General features: G+C 22.7%; 2 protein-coding genes and 1 long non-coding RNA gene across 3 annotated transcripts; 2 read left to right on the forward strand and 1 right to left on the reverse strand.

Annotated features, from left to right (window-relative positions):
- Positions 1 to 2090: 2090 nt before the first annotated feature.
- On the forward strand, positions 2091 to 2729 carry LOC135120742 (uncharacterized). Its single transcript, XR_010278713.1, has 4 exons — positions 2091 to 2156; positions 2287 to 2365; positions 2437 to 2554; positions 2622 to 2729. It is a non-coding gene; the product is annotated as an uncharacterized LOC135120742 (long non-coding RNA).
- Positions 2730 to 3042: 313 nt separating this feature from the next.
- Positions 3043 to 4187, forward strand: LOC135120780 (uncharacterized). The gene is made up of 6 exons (XM_064045118.1): positions 3043 to 3357; positions 3418 to 3476; positions 3653 to 3779; positions 3842 to 3882; positions 3933 to 4059; positions 4133 to 4187. Exons 1-5 carry the CDS (start codon positions 3078 to 3080, stop codon positions 3999 to 4001), a joined length of 576 nt encoding a protein of 191 aa, XP_063901188.1. The 5' UTR covers positions 3043 to 3077; the 3' UTR covers positions 4002 to 4059; positions 4133 to 4187.
- Positions 4188 to 9707: 5520 nt separating this feature from the next.
- Positions 9708 to 14729, reverse strand: LOC135120764 (crooked neck-like protein 1). Its single transcript, XM_064045101.1, has 19 exons — positions 14690 to 14729; positions 14486 to 14619; positions 14259 to 14366; positions 13923 to 14081; positions 13705 to 13759; positions 13280 to 13391; positions 12433 to 12498; positions 12161 to 12267; positions 11930 to 12091; positions 11718 to 11846; positions 11588 to 11659; positions 11407 to 11465; positions 11233 to 11355; positions 10921 to 11072; positions 10360 to 10446; positions 10194 to 10307; positions 10085 to 10138; positions 9892 to 10031; positions 9708 to 9842 (listed from the first exon to the last, which is right to left on the reverse strand). Exons 1-19 carry the CDS (start codon positions 14726 to 14728, stop codon positions 9708 to 9710), a joined length of 2007 nt encoding a protein of 668 aa, XP_063901171.1. The 5' UTR covers position 14729.
- Between the last annotated feature and the right edge of the window lie 4951 nt (positions 14730 to 19680).

The raw sequence follows: 19680 nt of genomic DNA on the forward strand, positions 1-19680 counted from the left end.
GCAGCAGCGAAGAAATTTTCCAATTACTTGATTCGTTTCGTGAGTTGACATCGAATATTTCCTCCACTTGCCTTCAAATGTCTACTATAAGGTTTCACCACACTATTATTATTTAGTGTTTATTATTATTTATTATTATTATAAAATTATTATAATAATTTTTTTTTTTTAGTATTATATATTTTATTAATGATTGTTTGGTGTTATTTTTTATTTTATTATTTTAATAAAAATATTATATTAGTATTATTTATCTTATATATTACTATTTTTGTATATTTATTTCGAAAACTTTTCTTTTTACTTTTTTATATTTAATATTATCATAAAAATTTATATATCGTATTTTTTTATTTTCATATAATTTATTAATATTTGTTTTATTTATTATTATCTTTACTAATAATTTTTTCTTTTTTTTATAAGTTTTATAATGAAAATATTTTTATTTTGTTTTTCTTATTACATATTATTATGATTATCTAAATAAAGCTCGTTTTATTTGATATTATTTTTACTATTTATAAATAATACATTAAATTTTGTTTTCATATCTTTATAATATTATAATTACAAGAGCAAATATCTTTTTCTTTATTATTTTTTTCTTTTATTTAGTTTTTATTTTTTTAAAAATTTTATTATAAAGATATTTATATCTTATTTTCTAATTATTATATATTTTTTACCTACTTTATATTTTATTGCGTTGATTAATTTTTAAGAAAATTTATTGGTCATCTATTTATTTTATATTTTTAATTTAATTGGCTGTAGAATTTCATTATTTTGTTTATTATTAATTTTCAGTTTTTATTATCTCTTAGTACAATTTTTTTATATGCAAGCTTTTTTACTTTTTTCTTTATTTATTTTTATTGAGATTTTAGTTATTACTATAATTTAAAATTTTTGAGTATTATATAAATATTTTTGTAATTATTTTGTTGCTTTTATTAATATATACTTTCCTTTTTATAACTTTTTTTAATTTTAGTATAAATAAAAAATTATTATTTATGTAAAAATTATTTTATATGATTTTGAGTTATTATTTAGTAAATAATAAGAAAAAGTTGAGGTTTTTTATATGTTATAATTTTTGTTTCTATATTTTATTATATTTAAAATTTAAAATTTATTCTTATTTTTTAGTTGTTATAGTATTTATTATTTATTTTAATATGTATACTTATATTAACGATTATTTTTACTTTTTTACGTTATTATACTCTTTTTTATTTATATTTATTATGTTTTAATATAAAAAGTTGTTTGCTATTTGTTTATCATTATTTATTTTTACTTTATTACAATTATTAATGTCATCTATTAAAAATTTTTATATAGTTATAAGTATTTTATTATTTCTATAATAGTCATTTATATATTATAACTTTGAAGTATATTTAATATATTTTTATATAGTTATTATCATATCATTTATTATAATTTTATTCACTTACTTTAGCTTAAAAATAATAATTATTATTATTATTTTAAAAAAATTTTATAAGTAAAAATGTTTTAGCAACTTTTTGTTCTCATTATTATTTATTTACAGAAATCATTTAAGAAAAGTCGATGAAAAGTTAACGTATCCAGGCGATTTATTATTTATTATCCTTTCTATTATTATTTTCATTGTCATTATTTTTATTTACTATTGTTATTAGGCTTTCAGTTATTTAAGTTATTAAGAAAAAAGAAGAACCTTGAGCTTCTACATGAGAAGGTTTTTTTTTAATAAAGTATGTATCAACAATAAAGCAAAAAGTTTAGTAAAATATAGTATAAATAAAGAATATAGCAAATTTACTAATTTTTATAATAAAATTTTATGTCAATAATAGAAAGTTATATACTTTTTATTATAAAAGAAATTACATAATAATAACTAATAAGTAAATAAAAATAACTTTTTTAGCACACAAATATAATAAAAAGCAAAATAGCAATACACTAATAAATAAAATATTTCTTCGAACACATCATTTTTATAATACCGTGAAGTAAGAAAGATAATAACAAATGTAAATATAGCAGTAATAATACTACTAATAGTACTAATATTAATAATAATTTGTTACAGCTGAAAGTAGTTTCTACTGTGCGATCCACTCAAAAAACTATAAAGGAGTTATTATCTTCCGCAGGTAATTTTTAAAAATATTGTGAATTTTTCATAAATTTTCAATGATATATTTTTTAATAATCTTAATGATGCGTATTTATTATAATTATGCTCAGTACTAAATGATTTTTACATTTCTCTTATTGGTTCAGATTATGTTGGAGCGCTTAACCTCATTTCTACGGCCAATCAAATTATAAATCATGATCTTAAGGGCGTGCAAAGTTTTAAGTTATTATTATTTTTTTTTATTATCATTATTTTCATTGTTAATAAATATTATATATTCTTATGAAACGCAGAGACTTGAGCGTCCAGCTATCCGAGATGGAAACTTTTATTCATAAACTAATAGAAACGGAATTTATTCGAATCAGTGTTGAACTTTCCACGGAATGTTCGCGGACAATCCAAGAAGACGTTACTTTTTCCTGCCGCTTTTGATGCATTTTTGTTAAAGTGTGTACATTTAAACTTCTTCTGGTAGGACAAGGCGATTCTGCAGCCGTATGTGAACGGACTAATACGATTGAAGAAAACTGAATTTCGCCCACAGTTTGAACGCTCATTGGTTGCCGCCGTAAAGACAAAAATGAAAATTGTAATAAAAGAAAGTAGCTTTTTTAAAAATTTTTATTACTTTTGAATTTTTTAACGTTTATGAAAGTTTTGTTCATTAAACATTGTTCTTATTATTTATTTCATAGAAGTTAATATTTATTTTTACTTTTATTATAGATTACACAAAACTTTCTAAACTCGAATAAAAAAAGTTCTAAAATTTTAAAGTCAGTTTTATTTTTTATTTTTCTGATTCGTCTTTATATGATTTTTGCGAATTTTTATTGGACGTTTTTATTTTTTTTGCTTTAGACTTTCCAGAGCTGTTGAGGAGATGAATAGCGAATTGTTTGTGGCTTTTCTAATCTCTCTATCAGAGCACATGGACACCTTAATATGTAACGTGAAAACTGTGCGATTTCTATTGGAAGATTTGTTTCCTCAACCTTTGGAAATGCCACGGGGCCATAGAAGTCACGTGAGCGTCGACGATAACTCGAATTTTTTCTTTCCTCGAAAAAAATTTCGCGAAAGAAACTTGAAAAAAATGGTCAATTCAGAAAATGACGTCATTGGTCTTCCCCAGATAACGAGACAAACCTCACTCGTTGGAGAGTGTCAGAGCGAATCAGATGCTTCAATTTCTGATGACTTTTCTGGCGGTTCTTATGTTTTATGCTGCTTTTATTTCACCACGTGGTCACTTTCTAGCTAAATTGTAGATATTTTAGTGGATTTGTTGAAACCAGATGGAGAAGAAATGATAAACAATATTATTGAGGTCGAAATAATGATATTAATAATCAATAATTATAATAATAATGAGTAATACATTGTGATAATAAATAATAATCGGTTTTACTCATCATTTGTTATTTATTATTTTTAAATTTATAATGAATTCTTTAACTTTACAAAATTTTATTTACTTTATATCTTAATAATAAATGATAATAGCTGATTCATAAACGTATTGCGAAGCTCCTGAAGAGCCGCACTCCGGACATATTAAAAGTTCCTTACAACCAAGCAGCGGAGCTGTATGAACGCGTGGCTACTTTTGTTGAACGCTCTACGTCCCGTGGTACCCTGTTCTGCAAAATTTATTTTTAAAAGCTTCTGTTATTTTTTTCCACTAACTTTAAGGTTCGTTGAGCTCTCCTGTTAGAAGAGAGCTACTTTCCTTGGTAACATAGTAGTGAACAACAATAATTAAGATAATATTATTATTTCTCAGCTCCGGTTGTATTTTGAGCAGTTTCATTCGAAGAGAATGACTCAACTCTCTTCGTCATTGGGACAATGAAGTGTGGAAGCGCGCTCATGTGGCATATGACTTTCAACTTTTAGTGGACGCTTTCAAGGTTTTTTATTGCTATTATTATCATTATTATTTTCCTATTATTACTACTCCCTTTATTATTATTTTAAAAAAAGAAAATAGAAGACCCCGCTGTGGACTTTTATGAATCTCTAAACTTTTCTTCTCAAAAGAAAAGGCTGTTTATAATAATAATAACTAATATGTAGTAAATAGTAAATAATATCCATAAGATGATGAAACTATTAACATTAATATTTATTATAATAATAACAACTTATAATTAGGGACCCCGCTGAGTCTGCCAGCCATTACCTCGTTGTTAATGAGCAGAGATTCGCTGTGACCGGCTCACTTCTGATGTTCCTTAAACTTTTGAGCGAGTATAGCAAGTGTTCAAAAGGTTTTTTTAATTCTTCATTCATGTTTTTTAGTTTGCCGTTATGAAAATTGCTTTATTTTTTAAGGTTTTTGGTTTCTTTTTCTTATTTATACTAACTTCTTTTAGGTGGCAGTTTTTTAAATAAACTGCTGGCAATTATTTGCTGTAATTTTTTTTATTCGTGCTATTTAGCGAATCAGGCGTTAAATATAAAAAATTATATCCCACAAAATAAATAAATATTCTTGTTTTCGTTTTTATTGGCCATTTTATATTATACTAGTTTTTTATTGGCTGTTATTAAATTATGTTTACTTTTTAGCTTTTTTGTTAATTTTTTTTAGTTTCAAATAAAGTTTTAATAAGGATTCTTCATTAAAATAATATTCATATTTATACTTTTTTTGATTGTTTTATATTTTTTCTACATATATTTTTTAAATTTTTATATAATTTTATGGACGTATCTTTGATAATATTAATATATAAATTTTTTATATATTTTTTACTTAATACAAAATTTTTTTTTCTTTAAATTCAATCTTTTTTTTATATTAAAACTTTGTTTACAGAGTATCCTCTTCTAATAATAATTATTTTAATAAACTTGATATTATTATTTTTATGAAATGACTATAATATTTTATATTTTTTCTTTATTTTATAACTTTTTATATTAAATAGAACTTCTTATTAACATAATTACTTCTATAACTTTTTTGTAGATATGATATATTTTTTTATTATTTTTTTAAACGTTTCATAGTAAATTTACTATCAAAAATTTTTTATAACTTCTTATCGACAATAATTATATAGTTTAAATATTATGCTTTACTATCTGTATATTTATTTGTTAAAATATTATTATTTACTATTTTTTTTTACTTTCATACTTGTTTTGGTTTGAAATAAGTTTATAAAATTCATTATTTTTATTACTTTATATTGTTTCTACTAAACTTTTTATTATTATCAAAGTAATTCTTTCTTTTATACTGTATAATATATATTTTATATATTATCAGTTTTTTTATATTTTTACTATTTTATAGAAAAGTTATTCTTACATATTTTATAAACTTTATGATGATTTTTATTTAGCTTGTTCAATTGATCATGGTAATATATTAAACTTATTTATACTTTATGAATATAAAACTTTTACTTATGATAATTTTTAAATTTTTTAATAATATTGCTTATCATTATTATTAAATTTTTACTTTTTGAAAAGATTTTCGAATAATTACTCTGGAAGTTTTAAACGGGCTCATCGAAATTCTAAAAGTTTATTTATTCGTATCTTTAATACTATTATTACTATTATTATTTCTTATTATTAGTTGTACAATAGCAAGTCTTACGATTTAATTTTAAGCGCCGAAGTAGTTTCTTTAAAAATATTGAAAAAAGTTACTGCCAAGCATATCGGTTCTTGCTTATATTAATAATATTAATATTATATTTGTATTATTAATATTTACATATTAAAATATATTTTATATTCAAATTTATATTATTATTATTTATATTATAACTATTAAGGTTATTAATTACAAGTTTCTATTTAGGTGTTATTTGTTATATATATATACTTACAATTTTTATTCCTTATTTAAAACATTTATGCTAGTAAATATATTATTATTAAAAGTTAAAAAAAAATTTAATTATTATAATATTTATTTATGAAATTATTAAAAATTTTAATAATTTATCATAAAATATAAAAATATTATAATATAATTAACTTTTCTATATAAATTTTTTATGTATTTATTGTTTTATTATAATAATAAATGAAAAAGTTTTATTTAAAAATTTATTATGCGACAGTTATTAGTAAAAACTTCTATAATATATATTCCTACTAGAAAATAAAAAACTTTTATAATACTTCATTTTCTTAAAAATTTAATATAAATAAAGTTATAAATTAAATTTTTAATATATTAAAAACTTTTATGAAAACTTTTTTTGTTTATATATTTACTTTTAATTACGGAATAAAATAATTATAATAATATATATAAGTTATAATTTTTTTTAAAATATTTATATTTTTTTTTAATTTTTCCATCTATTAAAAAATTATATTAAAAATTTATTTTATTATAATTTGTATTTAATTTTTTTAAATTAAATAATAAATAACATAATAATAATATCTGATTAAAAAGTTATAAAAACGTTCCCAAATTTTATTTACTTTTGATAAAGTAAGAAAGAGTTACTATACATCACATTAAGAATTTAATAAAACTTATGAAAACTTTTATATTGTTTTCTCTCTTTAACAAAAAAGATAATAATTTTTTACTAAAAAAGTTTTAAAAGTTTTTAAAAAATATTTTTATTCATTACTTTTAAAAGTTATAAAGTTTTATAAACTATAATAATAATTTATTTAAAAAGTTTTGAACTTTTATATTTTTATTATTATGTACTTTTTGAACGGAATAATAAAAATTATTAAAAAATTCATTATATTATTTATTAGACACTTTTAATCAAACTTTTATATCATATTCATTTATATATTTATTAATTATTTAACGAAATAAATTATAAAAGTTTTCAAACTTTTTATAATATTTTTTATTTTTACTTTTAAGTACTGGTGATTATTTTTTTTTCAAAACTTATAATCAAACTTTTGTATATATTTTATTTATTTACTTTTAAAAAAGAAATAAAAAAATATCCAGTAACAGTTACTCAAAAAGTTTTAAAACTCTATACTTTTAATAACAGTTATAAGATTTATGTATTATTATAGTACATTAAAAAATTTACCAGCACTTTAATATTAATTTTATATATTTTATAAAAACATATATATTATTAATATAAACTAAAAAATTGTAAAACTTTTCAAAAATATTTATTTTTTCTATATTTTTCATAATAAAAAAGTAACAAAAATATATAATAATTTTTATTATAAAGTTATTATTTTATAAATATATATATATATTTTTGAATAATAGATAAAAAAAAGTACTGTGAATAATAATTTAGTCTATTAAAAAATTTTTAATCAAACTTTTATGTATTTTTTAATTATCATTAAAAAAAAGGAAATAATTGGGCTCTTTTAATAACCATTAATACATTGAATGGATATTTTTAATATATTTAATAACGCAAAATATTTATAAATTGTTATGATTAAGGTAAAGCAGGTCTCCCAGCGTGCTGTACGCTATTATATAATACTTGCCATTTTTTTTGTATTTGACACTCTTTACTATTTATATATTTTTAATAATATAAACTAAAAAAAGTTTTTAAAATTTTTGAATATTATTTATTAGAAATTTTGTATAAAACTTGTATATTTTAAATTTAGTTATTTATTTTTATAATATTTTTAGTTTATTCATTTTTAATAAATGAAATATGTTGGAGTCCACTCTTATAAATCACGTGCTCATACCCCGTGGTACATGTAACCATGTGTCTCATTCCGTACCACGAGCTCATAGCACGTGTTTCTATATTTGTCCCACAATTTGTACGTTGCACGGGACAATAAATCGATTGCTTCTCCTCTCCTTCTCCGACATATAATTTACAATATTATTAGGAAAAACTTATATTAAAACTTTTAATAAATATATATTTATTTACTTCATATAATATAATAAAATTTCTATTTAAAATTTTTATTAAACTTTCTTTTTTACGTTTTATTAATGTTTTTTACTTTTAATAATAAATAATAAAATCTTATAAATATTATATTATAAAAAACTTTTACAACTTTTTTTCACTATTGTTTTTAGTATGCAATTGATACTACTTTTGCTTGTTTTTATTTTTATTTATTATTTTTAAATACGATTTCGATTTTACTTTTAAAGGAATTGAATTTTTTATATAAAAAAATTAATATTTTTTTTATTTTATTTAGTATAAGTATAAGTATTCAGAAAATAACGTTTTTTTCTTTTATTTTTTTTTTTGGTAAATTTTATTTTACTTATTTTTTTATTTGTATTTTTCTTGTTAAAATTATTTGTATATTATTAAATGATATTATTTTTTTGATTTTTATATAATTTATTTTAGTAGATGATACTTTTATTTTTATTTTACTTTATTATATTTTAGATAATAATACTTCACTTATATTTTTTTTTAATTTTTTGGATATTTTTATTTTTTTTATTTTATGTTATCTTTTTTTATAAACTTTTATAAAACTTATATTTTTATTTTATTTAAATATTCTTATTAGATAATTCCTTAATTTTTTATTTTAACTATCTTAGTATAAATAATATTTTGATTTATTTTTTTTTTGATATTATAATTATATTTTATTTTATTTTTTTTAGATTATAACTTTTTTAATATATCTTATATTTATTAGCATTATCATCAGAATCCCTTCAAGTAATTTTACTTCAACTTCCTCTATTAAAGTCTCTTTTATCGAAACGCTTATCGACAAAACATTTACTTTTTTTATCAGAGTTCGATAGCATTTCATTGGTTTAATTTATCAATTTTATATTACTGGTTTATTAAAAATATTTTTTTATAAGGATTACTTAAATCATATTGAAAAACTCATACAAAAAATAGTGAATATTATGGAAGACGTTCTTTTTCATCAGTGGAATACAGTATTATTTATTTATTAATTTTATTAATATTATTATTATTACATTAGAAACAAGTGAGTTGGGAAAAAGTACCAACAGATTCTGCTTCAGACTATATGAAAGGTGTAATACAATAATAATAAACAATCAAAAATAAACTAAATATTATATAAGGGATTATAGAACAAACAATTCGCCTTAATAAAGTTCTTAAAAATTTATTGGACCCTTCAAGGCAGAATGTTATCATTATTTATTATTATTAATATTATTATTTATTTTACTATTTTTGAAGGTAATACTAAGCAGAATTTATATAATGTATTCTAAACAGCTACAAAGCTTTTATGAAAAACTAAACTTCTCCGAAAATAACGTCCAAAAAAGGTAATTAAGACTATTATTATTATAAATATTATAGTTATTTCTATTATTTTTACTAGTATAATTATGAATGTTATCGTTATTATTATTATTATTATAAACTTTAGAATTCAAATGGATGTGCGATTTTTTTATAAAGAGTTTAAGAAAATCGCAGATATAAAAGAATATCCTAAAGATCTCAAACTTTTCGTAACTCAAAAGATAAACGAAGCCAACAATATATAATAGAAATAAGCAACAATAAAAATTTCTTCTAATAAAAATATTTTATTTTATTTTCTTAAAAATACCAATTATTATTCTTGTCTATTGACTTTGAAGCTGATTGGTCTGTTCCAATTGTTTTTGCTTCCACAAATGAGCCATATGAATAAAGTTCGATGCTTTACTTTTAGCGTCCGGAAATAAAAGGTCATAATATTCTTCCAATCCAGCCGAAGGCTACATAATAATAATAAATAAAATAATAAATAAAATAATAATAATTAACATCGTTGGGATCAATAAGTCGCTGTTTTTTTAATTTTTTAGGCATCATTTCTTGAAGTGCTTTAATTCGATCCAAATCGTTAGTTCCCTTTTCGAACTCCAGCCACGATTCGAGCACCAATAAGCGTTCCTCTTTAAGCTCTGTTAAATAAAATAATAAAAAATAGACAAAGTTTAATAAAATTTTATTGTACCATTTTCTTTCATGCATTGATGAGCTTGTTCAAATACTGAACGGGCTCGAACTTCTAAAGGTTATGAGTAATAAAAGTAATAAATAATAATAAAAGCAATAAAAAATACGAGCTTGGCCATCTGTTAAGGAAGCCTCGAACTTTGCATAAGATATCCATACTTTCACGTGTTGTGTTCTTTTTAATAATTTCTTATACAAATTTCGAGTTTCCTTGTAATTTTCTATAATAATAATATTATTATTATTAATAATAGTGATAATAATAATAATAACCTTCCTCGTATTCAAAGTCGATATAAGCCTTCCACAATAACTCCGGCATGTCCAAAACTTCCTGGTTAATAGCCAACTCATATAATCCTTAAAAAAAAATAACTTTTTAGAACTAATAATGATAATAAAAATTATTTTGAAACTAATAATAATATTATTAATAACTTATTTAAAACTAATAGAGATAATAATAATAACTTTTTTTAAACTTTTAATAATACAAACCAAAATAAAAAAAAATTATACTAAAATTGTTATGTAAAAGAAAAAATACATAGGAGATTAAGAAAAACAAAATTTTGATAATACTAATAATCTTTTTTTTAAATAATAAGCATATAAACGATAAAGTTTTAATACACGAAGCAATAAAAATTTACTTTTATAATATATTTTTAAAAAGTAAAAAAAAAACAAATAAAAAATAATGTAAAACAAAAGTTTTTATATAATAATAATATTTTTAAAACTAATAATAATTATAAAGAAAAATAAACAATAAAGTTTAACAAAAAATAAATGTACTCCAAATATTTTTATAATAATAATAATAAATACCACCTTTTGCGCGCTCGTAGTCGCCAAGCTCGGCCTCCATTTTAGCAAAGCTAATCCACGTGGTGCAGTTTGCTGGGTTGAACTCGAGATATTTTTCATAAATAACTCTGCAACGATCAAAGCACCTTAAGTTGGATTCTAATTCAATGTAGCCTAAAGTGATGATAGTAACAACAATAATAAATTCAATAATAAAGAAAATGATCATATAGTAAAAATCTAAGAAAAAATAAAAATATATAAAAGCCAATCGCTACAAAATAAATTTATCGATAAGCGATAGTATAAAAATAATAAAAGTATAACGAAATTCCTTTAAAAACTTTATCCTTTGGGCAGAGGCCAATGGCGTGGCCAAGAATCTTACGCGCTTTCTCAATATTTTTCTGGCGCACTTCAAAATGAGCCAATAAGAGCCAAAGTTTCCCAAATGTAAAACTATCAAAAAAATAATGAAAAATAATAAAAAAAATTATATAAAAACTAAACTTTTTTGACGGAACAATTTTTAAAGCCGCGTTGTACACATCTCTCGTGCGCTCAATATCCTGGTGGTAACATAATTATGATATAAACGAAATTTAATAAAGAATATAGAATAATAAATGTAAAGATAATATATATATATAATATCAAAAACAAAAAAAGTATAAAAAGTGGAAGTAATAACTTTTGCGACGAGCTCTTCGAAAACCGCATAATAAATCCATAAATAAATATATCGCCGCCAATATCTTTTTTCCTTTCAATAAATAAAAATAGTAATAAATAACTAAAGGTATTACAATAATAAAAAAAACCGGCTCCGGAGGAATGTTGGATATGGCACGCTCGTACACAGTTCGTATTTTTGCCAAATCGCCGTAACTTTCTTCCAACTTTGCATAATCAAACCAGGCATCATAGTTTCTTCCATTCTCTAGAACTTCCTTTATATTATTATAACTATTATTATTATATTTATTATTGTTGAAATTATTAGTATTAATATTACTATTATTCATATACAAACTTTTTCATAAGTCATTCGCTTTTTCGATAGTAAAATATCCTCAATTCCAGCGCGATCACCAAACTTTTTCTCAAAAGCGCTATATAAACTGAAAAGTTTTGGTGCGGTAAGCTTATCTAAAAATTCTAGGGCGTATTTGTATATGGCGCGTGCTCTTTCAAACTATATAGAATAGTAATAATAATAGTAACGATAACAATAACATATATTAATAGCGATAATAATAAATGCCTCGTTGCATTTTTCTTCGAATTCAGCAAATGCAATGAATAAATCTTCATTGCAGAAGTCCTTTCCGAAAAAATCAACAGCACGTTCATATATATTTCGAGCCTTAACTTTAATAATAATAATTAATAATTATAATAATAATAATAATAATAATAATAATAATAATAATAATAATAATAATAATAATAATAATAATAATAATAATAATAATAATAATAATAATAATAATAATAATAATAATAATAATAATAATAATGGGGCACATTGGTCACGCATATGCCTATATTCAAACTTTGCATATTTTATCCAATTCTTGACTTCCGGATGAACAATAATAACTGCATTTATATAAAATAAGCAAACTTACCCACAAAAAAATGTAAAATCTTCACAAGAATTATTATAGAGTAAATAATTTAAAAAAGGAAAACCGTTAATATATATAATATAAATATAAAAAAATTAAAGCATAAAAAATTTAAGATTTTTCCGCGAACATTTAAAATCTTAGCCAATCAGATTATAAAAAAAATTATTATGCCATATTGTGTGATGCTTGCGATTTTAAATATATAAATAAAATTCATGAAGTTAAATAATTTTTTGTTCTGTAAATATTTTCATTTAAGCAAAAAAAATATATAACCATATAAGTAATAAAAATTCATAAGATAAAAAAAATAATTTAATAAAAATTATGTGAATATATATAAAAAATCAACCTATAAAAATAATAAAAGTTTTACAGAAAATTATACATAAAGTTGTGCGATTTTAATCAAAAAATATATAAAATAGTAAGCATCGAATAAAAAATATTCATAAAATTATTAAACTTTTTTTATTAGAAGGATTATAACCAGTAAAAATCAAAATAATAAATTCTTTTTGTGTAAAAATTATTAAAATTACTGAATACTAAAGGTGATAATAAAAAGTTTTATAACCAGTTCAAAAAAGTTTTAATATAACATGCACAACAGTAATTCTTTTAGTAAGAAACTTTTATATTATAATTATTATAATAACTCTTCATATTTTCATTTTTTATATTGTGAATATATTCAACTGTTAAGTTATTAATATAAAAACAACTACTACAATAATAATAATAATAACATCTTTCATATATTTGTCTGGCACGTTCAGTTTCGCGATAACGAAGTTCCATTTTTATATAAGAAAGCCATGCTTGCTCTCCTGGTTCCCACTCCATCCATCTTTCAAAGACCTTTACATAATAAATAATTATAATAATAACTATAAAACTAAATAACGTATAAATTCAAAATAGCTATAAAATTTTTGTTAAATTAGTTAAATTTAAAATTAAATGGTAAAAATTATTATAATAAACTCTAAATCAAGTAAAAAAATTCAAATAAATCTAAATCTAAAGTAAAATAAAAAATAGGTTATAAATTATAAATTGCGCTAAAACGTTTAAAAATTTTAATAACGTAAATAAAAAGTGAATAATAAATAAAACAAACCAGATAAACAAAATTAAGCAAAAGCATAAATTGTTTTTAATAATAACATACTTGACGAGCGCCGCCAACGTTACCGAGGAGTTCTTCAACGTATGCATACTTGTACCTTTCCAAATAATATTATAAATAAATAAAGAAAAAGTTATAACCTTTAAAAAATAATATTTATTTTTTTAAAAAATTATTTATTACAAAATTTAATTATTATCTTCTTTAAGTAGACCGTAAATAAATAATAATTTGATAATAGTTTTTGGATATAAATCTACCAAAACTGGTCAACACGTGGCATTATCGAAACGCAACGATCAAATATGTTTCTCGCGTGATTAATATTTCTATTGCGCAATTCCATTTCGCTATATTTCATCCAGATCGTCACATTGCGGTGATTTGCGTCAATCGCTCGTTCGTAAACGGATCTCGCTCTTCACATAATATTATTTTACATTATTTTTAAAAAATAATAGTATGATAAAAAAATTTAAGTAAAAGTAGTATTATAATAATTTATGAAGTACGTGTAAAAATTTACTGTATATAGTTACTATATAAAGATAAATTATTAATAAAACTTAGTAATTAGAATTATTTAAGTAATAAACCGTGTTAGTTGATTTTGAGATTCTTCAAATCTCGCATACTTAAGCCAGTTGCCAACCACAGTTCTATTTCGGCGAAGTGCATCTTCATAACCTTTACGTTTTTCACGTCTAATATTAAAAAATATTAATACACCTAATAAAACATAATATATATTAACTAAAAAAGATATAAATCAATTTTAAATGGTAAGAAATTAAAAGAATTTTTAACGTATGGTATTTAATACCTGTACTCTTCGAGCTCCTTCGGGTCAGTTATACTTTGTTTCGGACGTTTTGGTTCCTCGACAATTCGTTCTTTCGCATCACGTAAAATTTGTTCAGCCGTAATTTGTTGCGGTGCGGGTTGTTTATTTTTAACCTTTTTTTTTATTTCAAATTAAACCAAGAAAGTTGTAAAAAACTACAAAAGAAAGAAAAATACAAAAAACCTTAGCAACTCTAGGTAAATTTGAAGATGAATTACTCATCTTTAATAGAAAATTAATATATATAAAAGGAGGAAAAAGTCAACTCAAAAGTGTAAAGCGCAAAACCCAAAATAAAGGGAAATTACCACGTGGTTGGTGGGAGGAGGTAATGATTAAAGTACTCCGACCATTTTAGGACACAGCCTTAATTTTTTTACTGATCGCTAATACTAGAGAAATTCAGTGTTTGTATTTGTTATCGGTTTTACTAACTGAAAAGCCTAAACTTTTTTTTATGTAGACCCTAATGGAAAGAAGAGTTATGTAAAGTACCGAGCCTCTACGTACTAATATTATATGATATCTGTAACCAATTTTTAAAATATGATACATTTATGTTGAAGAAAAGAAATATTTCAAAAAAAAACTATTTTGTCCTAGTATAAAAAAGTGTTGAGAGAATGGGAAAGTAACGCAATTTTTTTTTTAACCCTAAAAGTATTACTATTATTATTGTATCAACGCACAAAGGTAAATTTAATTTAATTTACAAGAGAACTAAAAAAATGTAAGGCATGGCACTTATTGGTAGTAACTTAATAGAAGAAAGTTTATTAACTTTTATTTGTTACTACTCGCTTTAATTTTTGTTTAGTTAGCCGAAAATAAGAATTGAGGAAAGCTTTATTTATTTTATTCAGAAGTTACCCTGACAAAGGAGGTGCTGAAGAAGAGAGAAAGGAAAGAAAGAATAATTGTTTAATATCTTTTGTTAGTTTCGGTTGAAAAGTGAGATAATAACGTCTGTATTTTTGCGAATCCGCGTCAACTTTGCAATTAATAGACTTAAGCTAGAGTTTTCCTGACTGCAGTTATATTACTTTTTATTAACACCTACTGAGTGTAGTCAAAGTTTCCTCTTGGGTCAATCAAATCTTTATAAATGTAAAATAATAAGGCACTGTTTCCATGTCGCAAACTCGCGCAGATTAATTGTAAATCGTTGTGTTCACGTTTGTCTGTTTTTCTTAATTGTATAACAATAACTACATTCATCGCGTCTTAGAATTTGCTTTATTTTTTAATATTTGGTTTAAGTCAAAGGTCTTATATAACTTCAGTTAAGCTCTTTTATTTATATACTAATCTCTTATAAGCACTGTTCATACTAATAGATATACTCTGTTAAATAAAAAGATTATGAAGGTTAACCAGAAAACCTATTTATATAATAAAATAGTACATAGGCAAAGTTGTATAGGCAGAGTTGTCAACTCTAGCATATTTGTAGAATAGTCCAAATACCAAAATAAGTCTAGTAAAGTACAACATAATGTATATTGACGTTGCAAAACATTTTTTTATAGCAATCAAGCGTTACTTCGATTTTTTAAAAAAATTACGATTCACGCCTTGATGCTGTTTTTATAAGTCTATTATCGTTAAAATCTTGTGTAGTTCCACCTAAACCTCTTCGCTCTAATTTTTGAATTCACTTTCTCACCACTTTGGATTTGGTTATACCTTAACTTTTTTCTCATTAAACGCTCTTTCTTGTTATTATTTTTTTTTTCCGTATATATTTGGTTTTAATTATCTAAACTTGTAGACCCGTACTAACTTTATAAAACTTACCAACTGAAGGTGCTGCCAACTTAATGTTAATGTTATAAACTTGTTAAAATATATTAATTATACATAAAAAATTATATCTGGTATATAAATTTTTAAAAACACAGTCATTAAATATTAAAATTTCATAGCTTTTTTATGCCCGATTAACTGCTCTTTTTTTAACCTTTTACTTCCTCGAACATTATTTTTTTTTGCCAACCTTAAATACCAATCATTCCTATTACTTCATTTGTTAGTCCTAAATCCCTTCTTCACGTAATTCACACTATTTATCTATATCGCCTAGACTAACTAGTAAAGAAAAAATAAACCTAGAACTTTTTCATTGAACTACATTGGAGTACTCCTGACAGAGCGGGCGCGTCATTTTAAGGTTTCGTACGCTGCACACGTGCGCACATGTTATTAACGTGTTTATAACTAGTATTTTGCCCGTATAGTACGCATTCTTTAAATCAAACTTATGGTCGGGTGCTCGTTAACCCGTAACTCCTCAATTATAAGCTCATTTAACTGAAAGTGCACAGTTAAGAAACTGAAATAACTGAAAAACCAGCAAATCTTTTTCAACTTCGGTAAAGGAGTAACTCCGTCAGCAAAATTTTAAAAAGTTAGGTATAAATTTGGAAGTTACTAAATTAATTTTGATAGATTTAATGAATACAACAGATAATTTTTTATAGGTCTATTTAAAACGAAAACGATAAACTGTTTATTACTATTTTTACGCTACAGTTTAAAATACTCAAAAGATCAAAACATACTACAAAAAAAATATTCTTACAAACTTAGTTAGCTAACTTATTATTAACTCTCGAAAATTAATTTAAAAAATTGTAAACACACCTCTTGTGTAGTTACTGTGTAACTATTTTAAAAGTTAGCGCTCAAGAATTATATTTAAATTCAAATTAGCGGTCAGCAAATACATCATATACTTGCAGTTTTGTGGATGTACAGCATAATAAAAAAATAAAAAATTAAATGAGATAATCTTTCTCAGATCAGTAGATAAGAAACAAAGATTACTCCTTTCTCATTTACTCCTCTTTAATACCTTCAAAAACTTTTTGCTCAAAAGCGAACCACGTTAATTCCATAATAAATTTTTTTAGATATCCTTTTGATTGTATTAATAGTAGAGAGTTCATTAAATAAATAAAAAATTTAAATTTTGGAAAGTAACTTAAAAAGTGGGACGAAGTATTAAAAATATCAACAAAGTGAGAGGTATATAAGTTCAGTTCAAAAACAAGGCTAACGAGGCTGTCGGTTTCCGCGAAGCCGAAGTGGGCGGCGGCGGCGAGATGCCTGGCAGCCTCACTCTTCCCATCCTTTCCTTTTGTCTTGGACAAGGCCTAGTTTTTTTTCAAACTTTATTTGGAGGAAGGGGTAAAAAGATCATATCTGTTATTATATATATTGCGGAAATTATAAGACTATAAAGGTTGTTGGGTTATAAAGTATAGTATTCGGACAGACGAAAGTTATTTGAATAAAATTTTATTAATACTTAATACCTCACTTTTCTGCTCTTTCATGTGGACGCACACTCTTGGGTTTGATGAAGACAAACATAAATGTAGGCCTAAAAATTTTACTTTATCCTCGAAATATCAGTATTGACAAGAATATATTTAGAAAATAATACATATAAAAAAACAATTATAAATTGAATTTCTTTAATAAGGAGTTGATTGTAGATATAAAACAGAGCAATATATGTATAATATTAAAAATAAAAAAATATATATTTTAATCCTTTTTATTTGCCTAAAAATAAATAACTAAAAATTAAAAAAAAAAACAAAATATTAAGATTAAATAATATATATTTTTAAAGTAATTGCTCTATTTTTTCTTGCCCACGCAAAGAAATTTTTTATTTAACTTAGCCTTAAAACCTTATTCTACAAGGAATCCTTACTACCGTTTAGCTGTTAAAAGAAATACTTTAAAAACAAATGAAAGCGCGACTTTTATGCGTGGTGCATAAACTATGTAATAAACGAAAATTAAATTGAACTTGAATCGTATAACAATTCAATCTATGTCGGCTAGTTTTATATACAATTCCTATGAAGCTTCAGTGAAGCCATCACAAGATATATTTAAAAATAATTTTTAACCACAAAGCTTTATTTCTAAAATAAAACTTCAATAGTAACCACTACAATCTTTTTTTGTGAGCGTTAAAAAGTAGGCAGTACTAATTTATTACTAGTTTTTAACTTTAATAATAGTTTGGGTTATTATGGAAATTTTACACTTCGCGAATGAATAAAATACGGATTGTCTTTAACTTTTTAGTCAACATTTCAAGAATTAGCAAATATCGCGCTTCATCAAACAAAAATGAATACATAAAGCAAGTCTTATTCAGGTTCAATTCGGCAAGTATGCAAACTTTTGCATTCGTGCTTTTAATAAAATAAAATAGAACAAGTTAAAAAATTTAAAAAAAATATTTTTTCCGATAGCTCTAGTGCAATACTAGTCCATTAGCATTTTACATCGCTGGTTCTACTATAGCTCTTTATACTTGAAAAACAAATAAACTATAAATCCGAAAAGTGTTTTACCTTAATAGTTTTATATCCTACACAAAAAAATTGATATCGGTCAACTTAAAATTCTAATCCTTGTTGGTTCCTTACTCTAGTTTTGCTAAAATTTTACTTAAATTTTTTAAAAACGAAAAATATACAATTGAGTTTGTAAGCTACACTTGAATGCAGTTGCGACTACTTATTTACTAACCCACTTTTTTTTGTTAAGATTTTTATGCTTTCTTGATGTAAAAGAACTTAATATTATTATATTCTGACAATATAATGGCGAGCAAATTTAGCATTTTTTTTTTTATTTTTATTTTTCAAAACAAAAGTGGTGTTGATTCTCTTTTCAATATGTACGACTGAATATTGTCATGATGGCTAAAGTTTATTGTTATTATTTTTAAAGAACGTATCCATGAAGGGTAAATTATTTCCTGAATATTTACTGAGGTATTAAAGTTTAATTTTTGCTACTTTTAAGAATAATATAACATATAATATCTTGTAAAAAGTAAAAACATGTTTGTAAAACACAGAAAGCAGATTAAAATTTGCTCAAAGCAGCGCTAAATTATAAAACTTTTCTTTAAAATTGAGTCTTGTAATGATAAAGTTTTATAATAAATCCTGATTTAGTTATAATTATGGAGTCCTACTAATTACCCCTTTACTCTCCCTTTTGGTTAATTTAAACTATTATTTTAAGTAAAAGAAAAAGAATTTAAATAGGTGTTTGGCAATATTATATGTTTGTTTATAACAATTTTAACGCAAATCTCTCTACTTTAACCCTGACAACCCAATTAGGGAAACCGTCTT

The sequence above is a fragment of the Zophobas morio genome, unplaced genomic scaffold, assembly GCF_036711695.1.
Source record: "Zophobas morio isolate AGI-343-1 ecotype UQ-CSIRO unplaced genomic scaffold, CSIRO_AGI_Zmor_V1 ptg000419l, whole genome shotgun sequence".
Lineage (NCBI taxonomy): Eukaryota > Metazoa > Arthropoda > Insecta > Coleoptera > Tenebrionidae > Zophobas > Zophobas morio.

What these genes read in the sequence shown, in the direction of transcription:
- LOC135120780 (XM_064045118.1), top strand. Translation starts at nt 3,078, where the DNA reads ATGGACACCTTAATATGTAACGTGAAAACTGTGCGATTTCTATTGGAA. An exon ending in TTCTGATGACTTTTCTGGCG is followed by an intron (nt 3,358 to 3,417) that starts GTTCTTATGTTT and finishes GCTAAATTGTAG; the next exon opens with ATATTTTAGTGGATTTGTTG. An exon ending in TGAACGCTCTACGTCCCGTG is followed by an intron (nt 3,780 to 3,841) that starts GTACCCTGTTCT and finishes ACTAACTTTAAG; the next exon opens with GTTCGTTGAGCTCTCCTGTT.
- LOC135120764 (XM_064045101.1), bottom strand. Translation starts at nt 14,728, where the DNA reads ATGAGTAATTCATCTTCAAATTTACCTAGAGTTGCTAAG. An exon ending in CGACTACGAGCGCGCAAAAG is followed by an intron (nt 10,447 to 10,920) that starts GTGGTATTTATT and finishes TTTTTTTTTAAG; the next exon opens with GATTATATGAGTTGGCTATT. An exon ending in TCAATGCATGAAAGAAAATG is followed by an intron (nt 10,032 to 10,084) that starts GTACAATAAAAT and finishes TTTATTTAACAG; the next exon opens with AGCTTAAAGAGGAACGCTTA.